The sequence below is a fragment of the Fukomys damarensis genome, unplaced genomic scaffold (genome assembly GCF_012274545.1).
Source record: "Fukomys damarensis isolate Sample0158 unplaced genomic scaffold, DMR_v1.0_HiC HiC_scaffold_32, whole genome shotgun sequence".
Taxonomy (NCBI): Eukaryota; Metazoa; Chordata; class Mammalia; order Rodentia; family Bathyergidae; genus Fukomys; species Fukomys damarensis.
In genome coordinates this window covers 43,963,144-43,973,144 of record NW_022900944.1, presented here as the reverse complement: position 1 = coordinate 43,973,144, position 10,001 = coordinate 43,963,144, and the positions used below count along the sequence as shown (strand labels likewise).

The 10,001-nt window shown below is 43.5% G+C and overlaps 1 protein-coding gene across 2 annotated transcripts in view; it reads right to left on the bottom strand.

Moving 5' to 3' along the window:
* LOC104858279 (1-phosphatidylinositol 4,5-bisphosphate phosphodiesterase gamma-2) overlaps positions 1-6,316 on the bottom strand; it is an 18,097-nt gene extending 11,781 nt beyond the window's left edge. The window contains exon 1 of one of the 2 annotated variants that reach the window (XM_033757811.1): positions 6,282-6,316. In XM_033757811.1, the coding sequence (XP_033613702.1) occupies positions 6,282-6,296 (15 nt within the window). In that variant the 5' untranslated portion in view covers positions 6,297-6,316. Of the gene's footprint in view, positions 1-4,333; positions 4,366-6,281 lie in introns of those variants that run through there. The other variant, XM_033757812.1, reaches the window with a different exon arrangement.
* Positions 6,317-10,001: the final 3,685 nt, after the last annotated feature.

Below are 10,001 nucleotides of genomic sequence, written 5' to 3'. Positions count from 1 at the left end.
ACATTGCTAAAACAGATTCATAGAAAGATTAATAGTTACCAGGGGAAAGAGAGGGTGTGACAATGAATAAGCACAAGGTTTCTCTCCAAAGTGATGAAAATGTCCCAAAATTGAGTGTGATGATGGCTTATGTAAGTAGCTGGAAATGACTTGCTACTTTTTTCTTCAGCTGAACATCTGTGTCCATAAGTGATACTGAACGGTGGCTGTGTAGAGTAGGTGGAGAGCTAGGATTTCTACCATTCTCTGGTTTTGGTATGAAAATTACAAGGCTTCGAGACAATTGCAGAATCTCCATTTTTCTAGTAATATCAGTGGAATTAAATCAGAATTATATTCTTGAAATTCTAATAGAACTCAGCTAGAAAAACTATCTAGATCTGATACTTGTTTTATCTAATAGGGGTTTTTCACCCTTCCAGTGACTTCTGTAGGACTCTGCCTCCCACTTTTGCGTTTTTTTTCTCAGAACAATTTTGGCCCATTTACATGCTTTAAGGCAATCATCCCGATGTGTAGTTTACTATCTGGGGTTCAGTCTCCTGTCCAAACTTTATTCTTGGGTGCTTTTGCTTAGGTGGTTTTGTATTTTAATAGACAAAGGGTTGCTTGATGGGTCTTTTTTATTAACTATGACATTTTTTGTATAATTTTTTATTTGTGTTTCATTTAATTGGCTTTTACCTCTGGTTTTACTGTTGGTATTTGAAAAGTTCTTATTGTGAATACTCAGTGTGTAAGTCCTTAGTATGTACGTTCTTGCAGGTCTTAAGGCAAGCACTTTTTAAATACATGCAAACCTGAGAGAGATTGTAGATTTAATTGCAGATCATTAAAAAGAGCAGGTATCATAAAGTTTTTAGTTTCCCAGTGCATATAAAAGTTATATATATTTATACTATGCTGGAGTTTATTGGGTATGCAGTAGCATTATGTCCAAAATCAGTGTACAGACCTTCATTTAAAATACTTCATTTAAATACTAATAGTCACTTGAGCCTTCAGAAAACCATAATCTTTCTGGTACTGGAAGTCTTGATGGATTCTGGCTGATCAGGGTGGTGTCTGTTGAAGGTTGAGAACAGTGAATGCTGTCAAGAAGGATTGTAATTTACTTTACCTTGATTCAGCAGAAGAATCACTATCTATGGTAGCTGTAGCCTTACCAAATCTATTTCTTAAATAATAAGACTTGAAGGTTAAAATGGCTCCTTGATCCATGGGCCACAGAATGGACGTTGCATTAGCAGGTGTGAAAACAACAGTAATCTTTGCTCATCTGTACTAGAGCCTCTGGGTGACCAGGTGCATTGTTCCCTGATGGAGACAGTTTCTTTCCTTAAACCTCCTGAGCCAATCTCCACCAGCTTCACACTCTTCCGCTGCAGCTTCCTCACCTCTCAGCCTCACCGCGCTGCTGAAGGTCAGGGCCTTGCTCCAGATGAGGCCTTGGCATAGGGAGGTGGTCTGGTCCGTCCAGCCCACTGGAACTGGCTCCATACCAGCAGTAAGGCTGTTTCCTTGTCATTCATGTGTTCCCTGGGGGAATACTCGATTTCCTCCCAAAACCATTCCTTAGAGGCCTAAGTTTCAGCCTGACGTGGGTCTCCACATGCCTTCCTTGCAAATCTGAATCCCGTCTAGTTCGGACTTTAGTCGGAGATGTGTGGCTGTTTCACTGGAACACTGAGAGGACACTGTGGCATTGTTACTTGTATCTCCAGACATAGAGAGGCCAAGGAAAAGCAGGAGGACCGGACAAGGGACCAGTCGGTGTGGCCCTGGGAACACACGCAGTGCTCGCCAGCTACATGGGTGCAGTCTGCAGTGCCAAAACAATTACAATAGTAATGTGAAAGAGTACAGATCGTCCTAACAGATACAGCAGTAATAGAAATGTTTGAAATGTTGTCAGGATTATCAAAATGTGACAAAGTGAGTACACGAGGTAGGGACAAAGGGCACCAGACATTTGCTCAATATAGGGATGCCTCACACCTTCAGTGGGTTACAATAAAGCTGTATCTGTGAAGTGAATCAAAATGAAGTGTGTCTGTACAGTTATGGTGTGAATGTTTTCCAACTTCCTGAGTCGTGTACTTGTATAGGAAGTTCTTATGTAGGAAATTCTTTTCAAATAGTGAGGATTTTCACCAACTTTTTTATCTTTCTAGGGGATGGGGGTTTAAGCTCAGAGGTGGTGTGCCTGCCTCTCATGGGCAAGGTCCTGAGTTCGATCCCCAGTACCAGGGAGGAAAAATTCATCAGGGGCTATGTAGCCATAGAATGACTTATAAAGTCATTTTTTTAAATGTAGCAAAATTTTCTTTCTGACCTACTATGCAACCAAGTTCATAAAATTCCCAAGACAAAGAAGAAAACAATATATTATCCCATTTTTATGATGTTAAGTTGTATATATCTTACATCAAATGAAAATCTCCTGTCCGTGGTGATTTTTTTTCTATACTAGATCATTCAAATTCTGAAAGATTTTTCATTATCTAGTTGGCTTTGTAGAAACATTTACATATTTTGGTTCTGTTCTGTATATCCTGATGACTCCTATGCTCCCTGGCAAACCAAGCATTTTTATCATTACATATTCTGAATGCACTTTAGTTCTATTGATAGTAACTTTTCCTCCCGAATTTTCCCAGTAACTCTTCTATCTATTCCTGTTTCTTTGCTGTTTTGTTTTGTATTTGTCTGGGCTTTTTGCTTATCTTTATAATTTGCTTTTAGGCTTGCTTCTATAAACATTACATAGGTAGATTTCACTAGTAAGAATTCACCCCACTTAACAAATCAATTATAACTTTTTATCCATGTCGTTTTGATTACCACACATTTACTTTACATTTATTTCTTCTTTCAGTCTTTTCCTTATTTTTATTTCTTGGTCAAGTTTCTCTTTCTCTCTTTTTCTTCTTGTTGCTCCTTTCTTTTCTCAGGGAATGGTCCTTAGTTTTTCAACAGTCCTAACTAAAATTGCATTTTTTACAATAAACATCTTAGAATGAATCTGCCATCCGCAGGACATTTTACTGTATTTACCTGAATCCTCAGTCATCAAAGTTGAAATCCTGTAGTACACTTTTACCTGGTCTTAGAACACCTTACTTTTGCTGATTTTTTTAGCTTCTGATTATGGAATTTGTCTTTAGAATGTATTATGTAACCATACTGCAAAACTAGTTATTCCCGATTTCCCCCTTCCCTAGGAAAAAGCTTTTTCTTCTGAATAAAATACCACTAAGTCGGGGGCTGCCTGGAGACTTCCTGCATGGGGATACAAATCTAAACTCTTGCATACCCACAGTTGCACTTCTGTTGCCTGGATGTGGGAGTAGCTGGACACTGCATTCTCTCATCTTCTTACCCTGTCCATGCCATGCGTGTCCTGCAGTCATCAGAGCTGATGAACGTCACTCTGATGTTAGACTGACCTGTTTTTCTTTGGAGACAGTCTAGTGACTCAAGAGGTCGAGGTTATTTCTTTATTCTCAGAATTTAAAATCCTTACTAAATTATGACTGGGACTGTGAATGTGTTTTACATTCATCCCTCCTGGGACCAAGTGAGATCCCTCAAGCAGCAAATCAGAGAAAATCTCCCTGTGTGAAGAAGGTTCCCGTAATAGCTCCCAGCCTGTCCTTTCCTTCATGATTTCCATCTCGTGGTGGTGTTGCCCTGGACTGTGAGTCTTTTCTTCCACTTTACCTTTGGGGTTGTGAACCATTTACCTTTGGAGACTTCTTTACTTACATAATAAATTTTTAGGTTCAGGAAATTAGTTTTGTGTCCCGTTCCCGAAGGCCTTTTCCAGTGCTGTCTGGATGTCTCTGAAAGGCCCTAGGACATTCCTTCTCATCTGATGCTCCCAGGCTCAGCGTCACTTGCCAATAACCTGTTCCAGGTGTGCACGTGGGTCTGTCTTGCACTGGGGCCTTGTGCCCGTTTTCTCACCCCATGTTCATGGTTTGTGTGTTCAGTAGTTAGGTTCGCATTTGGGCCTCGGGTTGTAGGCATAGCAGTTCCTGCTCTGTGGACCCAGGTGGGACACACTGTAGCTGGTGAGGCACAAGGTAGGGGTTCCACGTGCTTCCACGTCTCTCCAAAGGGAAGATCATTTTCAACCTCGAAAACTCGGGCCCTCTCAGGTCAAGCACAGCACTCAACTGTCTAGGATTCTAGGGTGTGTGCTGTGGCTGTTCTCCTAAGGGGTGCTCATGTCTGCTTTGCTGCACCTAGAGCCCCAAAACAGCTTTCTACTGAGCCTCTCCACTCGGTACCCAGGTTCTGTCCCCAGTCCCATTCTTCTGATTCTCACCATTTTAGATCATTTTGGCAGAGGCAACTTCCAGTTAATAGGGATGATTGGATATCACGCATCAACCTAAAGGAAACTGTTTACTTTCACAGAACAGTTGAATATCCATCACGAAAACGGTCCTTGTGTTCTTTGACCTATTATTCCATATAGTAGGGAATAAAGTGGTGTTAAAAATACTCTTTCTATACTGCTTTATAAGTAAAGGTCTGGGAATTGATAAACTAACTGTGACATGTAAATGGCTTCTTACAAGGGGTTTTAAAGTGCTTATTGACATTTTCTGGGGCTTTAAACTCTATCTCAGCGAATGTTTTATGAGTAAACTCATTGGAGCCCCCTGGGTCCATCATCTGCTCAGACAAGTCTTCCTAGAGGATGCTTACCAAAGCCTATCCTGGGCACCCAGCAGATGATGATAAATGAAACAAGGCTCAACCCTGGGCATCAAGGAGAGAGCCCAGGGTGAGCACCCAGCTCGGCTCCCAAGAGCGGCCCTCACGCTCATGTGGATGGGAATGCCACCTGACAGATGTGGAACTAAACAACTGCGAGAGCCAGCAGCTGCAGTGAAATCACACACACTCAGCTCTCCACTGTATTCCGTCAGGGAACAGACTGCTCTTGGAGCCCACAGAGCACCCCACACCCCTATGCCTGTTCTGTAGCAGTCAGCACAGTGAGTTTTCCTCACCAAGAAAATCAAAGCTGAATAAACAAATTTCCTTCTAAATATATTTTCACTGCTGCCGGTCATACCTAGTCCCTTAAATTATTCATAACGGTTCCCAGTTATTTATGACAGATTTGCGAACAGCATCTCAACACACACTGTCCTACTACTCTCAGAAACCATCCTCATCCCTTGGATCTTCTGTAAAATGTCTACAGATGGGCTTTATGTGCACAGAGGGGCAGCACTGGTTCCCTCCACAGGCAACAGGGATGGATCCCAGCTCCTGTGGCAGGTGAACAGGTATCACATCTCTGCTCTCCACTTCCCCATGTGAAGGCTTTCATCTACATTCCGGAAGGGCCAGCAAATCATTGCTGAATTCTTGCAGCCAAAAGAACGACTTCAGTGGCAATGAATTATACCCAGAAAGCCACCAGGATGAGAAAACCAAGCCCAAATCACCCAAAGCAGGACCAGAACCACAGTCTCTTAGGTTTGCCAAAGAAAACCCAAGGGACCATGGAACTTCCCCAGCCTAGTTCAAGCTTTGGAAAGATCTGGGAGAGATTGGACTAGCTACCTATCAGGCATCACAAAAACACTTGCTGCGTGGGACGCAGTTATGGGAGAGGCCGCCACTAAAATTCTGAAACTCTAGAATCACGATAAATAGCCAAGCTTCAACCATCAAACCCAAGCCCCAGCTACCCACAGCCTGGTGCTCTGTTCTTAACCTTTCATCCTGATCACATCTTTTAATACCATTCAGTGAGGTAAGACCTTCCTGCCAAACCTACCAAACTAGTTATCTGAAGGAGAGTCCAAGAATCTTCTAGGGCTTGGCAAAACAAAAAGCCCCAAAAGAAAGGCACCTCCAGGGTAGAGAGCTGCAAGAGGAACTCTCCTGCTAGCGCAAGTCCTTCCCTGCACAGGTCCTTGTTGAGTGCGCATAGACCCTTTGACCAAAGACCAAATGCTTCCAGAGTGATGAGCTTATCTAGAAGAGCACCATCTGGCCCTGCTTCTGGTGACACAAAAAAAGGAGAAACTCACAAGGATCAGCACCCTTTCTGACTACACAGCCTACTCCAAGAATCCTACAGCATTCTCCAAGGAAGAAGGGTGTTCAGAGGACAAAATGCTGGGTGTCTAGAAAATTAGTCAAAAGGAATTCTTTTTGACATCTTAGTCTCAGTGGGTTTAAGGCCATGAGGCAATAGTACTCATAATCCATCACCACCTCATCTGATTGGCTGGTGTTTCTCCGCTTTCCAGGACCGGCCGCATCTCACAGAAAACCAGGAGGAGGGAAGCCAACTCGATGTCCTCACTGTACCCATTCTTGAGAGGAACAGATTGAAACCCTGCAGCAGAATGGAGGGAAATACAAAGGCAGGTGATTAATGTCAGACCTTAGCTTTCTTGAGGTGTCCAAGGATCCTATGCCATTCAAAAAGAGGTCAGTGCACCCCATACTGGAGGCTGACTTTCTTTCTGTAACACAAGGACCCATGTGAAGGTCAAAGAGAGCAGCGAGAAGCCTTTCAACAAACAAGTGCACACAGCGAGGGAGGGTAAAACTATCTGCTGTCTAGAAATAAAAGTGATTCACCCAGAAGAAATTAAAACCCACAAAACATTCCATTGCATTTCATGTAATTGCAGCTGTGGTTCGATTCCTTAAACACTGCTAAGGCCAAAAGACCTAAAGGAGTGATGAATCCTCACACCCACGTTCGCCATTACGACCAGGGAGGGTGTTACATCATTAAAGATTTCCAGTCTCCCTGTCCTTGGGAGTCCATGCAGTATCGATCATCTGCCTCTAGAAGCCATTCCTGGTTTACAATTAGGACCTGTGTTTGACAGTCCTTTAAATATTTCTCTTTATTGGATTGAGAGGGGTGAACTGAAGCTAAATCTCTTCTGACCCCCATTAAATAAAATTTAAAGCAACATGTCTCAAAAGCTGGTTTGTTTGCTTGTTTTAATTATTTAATGTAAAAGAGTACACAGTAAAAAACAGGACTCTCATTCCCACCCAGTCATACTCTATCCCAACACCATCATCAAGAGTGTCTTTCCCAAGAAACTCACTGGGTATGTTTGCAGTTCCTTTAATTCACAAATGAACAGTGTGACACTGTATCTTAGCCATCTACTCTAAGACTCTGATTGGTCTTGAAAGCTTTTTTTCTTACAATGTACTGACTGCCTCTCCAGAAGGAGCAATGCCCAAAATATGGAACCCTCAGTATTTCCTGTGTCTTCCTCCATTCCAGTCATGGCTCCTTTGTCTTGTCCAAAAGGTTCTTGATTCATTGACTTACCACCTTTAAACAATACCTATGGAATCTTTGCCTTTCCTCTGCTTATGGTGAGGAAAGTGGCCCACCTACACAACCCCAAACCTGCTCTTTTCTTCCCCAAATTGGGGTAAAGCTGTATTATATTTCTACTCAACACGCTGTATAATGTTTGCATTCCATTTCATAGCCACAGTTCTCCCATGAAGGAGAGCTGATTATAAAACTTTTCAAATATGCAGCACAATGAGAAGACAGTGAACACTTGTATGCCCCCACCTAGAGTCTACCAGTAGCTTCTTTATCCACCCACTTTCTACTGAGTATGCCAGCATATTATGCCGGCCCATTATTCAGAGCCCAGTATTAGAGGACATTGTTCCCCTTCTGATGTAAAATGTACGTATGAACTTCTGTTAACTTGTTGATGCCTTGTAGATATCTCAGTTGGTCAACTCTTGTCTTTTTTTTTTTTTTTTTTTTTTTTTACCAAAATGAGCTCATGGGCCCTGCAATCCCTGCAATAGTAGATGGATCTACCCTTTGACTTTATAGTCAAGTGTCAGGTTGAATGGCATAAAACTTCACGGCTCTTCTACTCGTAGGATTTGGGCCATGCTATTCTCATTGAGCGCTGCTGTAGAGAAATTTGCTGGGCTCTGTTGCCCTCTGGGTGATGTGGTTTTTGTTGGTGGTTTATGTGTGAGTTGTTTTCTCCCTGATTGATCAGCACAGAATCCCTGCAGTCTAGCCCAGTGCTGCTCCAGCTTTCACATAGCTGCAACTCTGATGAAAATGCAGAGTCTGACTTTGGGCGTGAGATGCTGCATCTCCCAAGGGACAGTGAGGAAGTTGTCAGTTTTATATCCTGGGCCCTGGGAGGGAACCAGAATGCTCAGTGCTCTCTAAGAACCAGCAAGGCCGTCTGTCAGCCTGTGCACCCAATGCCATGCTTCCAGGCAGAGCAGGCTTGCCTGGCACTCAGCATGTGGCCTGAGCTCTGCCCCCAGAGCCAGCTGTCCCAGCACCAGGTACATCCTCACTGTCCACACCATGCTCATGCACCAGGCAGCCCTCTGTACAGCTGGAGTTGTGAGTAGAAGGCATTTCTCCATAAGTAGACTTTTTATTCTTTTGGTTTATGGTTATTTCAGGGAGAGAAAAAGAACAGAGACATCTTTAATACCCGTGTTTGGGGCATTCAGCACCCAGCTGGAATAAGAGGCCTCAGAAGGGCGGTGTGCCGAGTGGGAAGAATGAACTGATCCTCAGCTCTGGTCCCATGGCAGTGTGAACCTTGAACTGGCTAACTCACATCTCTAGGCCCCACAGTGCTCAGATTTGAAAAGCAGAGATGAGAAAACCCCCATCGCAGGGATTACTGTGAGGATTAAAAGGTAAAAAGTTTTACAGTACATAACATCACGAATGATGTTTCCTTCTTTCCTTCCTTCCTGTGCCCCAGCTGGTCTGAAAGCCTAAGTGCCTTGCTCACCACCATGGGCAAAGTTTATTTTCAAGTTCAGGAGGCTTGCGGTGCACAAAGGGATTATTTATTTCATTTCATTATTCTATGAACAGGGATGTGCCAGGTGTTGCTGGGAGCATCTCACAGTTGGGGGTGGGTCCCATTTTTAATCAGCCTTCAGGTTTTGGTCTTTGCTTCCTTGAATCCTCAAGCTGAAGGTTACCTTTTAAAGGAACTGAGGAACTGACAGACTTCCAGAAGAGGGTGGAGTGGTAAGCAGCAAAGAGCCTTTCTGAAATTTGGTGTCCTAATAATGGAATATAGCAGCTTGAGGAGGAGAAGGAAGGAAGTGAGTCCCCAGGACCCAGGGAGGATCTGAGGTGAGAATTGAAGTCTACAGGGAGAGTTAAGAGAGAAACCTTAGGAGAGACTTTAGTTAACAGGAGGGAAGTACCAAGCAGTGCTCTCTTCCAGAGCCCAGACTCTCTGAGAGGGAACTGCTGGCCAAACTGCTGATGCATCATGACTACTCACAACCCCAGAGACCTCCACGGAGAGATGCACCAGTGGAACAGAGCAGGGGATAAACTGTACTGCAGTGGCTGGTGAGTTATCTGGTTCAGACCTTACCCAGGAGAGGGGGATTGGCTGGTAGCCATCTTGGAGTGGGGCCAGCTGAGCTTAGAACTCAGAACAGCTGCAAGTGGACTCCATCTAGTGGCTTTCGGTACCTCGGTGTGGGGGCTGAGTTCAAGTCAGTAGGAGGTCAGGGAGCAGAGTTCAAGCCGGCAGGAGACACATAGATTGTTGTAGGCTCAAAGAATCCAGTTTCAGCCTCACAGACAGAAACCAGCCTGAACTTCAGAGGAACTAAAGGAGTAGACTGGCTGGGATTATGCACTACCCCCACCGTGAAGCTGCAGCTAGCTTGCTGGGATTAATCAATCTGGCTCTGGATTCTGTTTGCCTGCAGTGCCTAACAGTGACAGCAAAGATGGGCCTTGAATTGGATATTTTCAGATTTTTAAATCTTTTTTCTCTTTTTTCTTTTTTCTTTCTGTTTTTCCTCCTTTCTACTTCTTGTTTTGTTTTGTTTTATTTTGTTTTTTCTTGATTGTTTGAACACAGTTTCTAATTTTCTATTCTTGTTGTTTTGCTTTTGTTTTCCCACCTGTCTTCTTCACCAGTTTCCTAAAGATTGCCCTCCAGCCTTGCTTC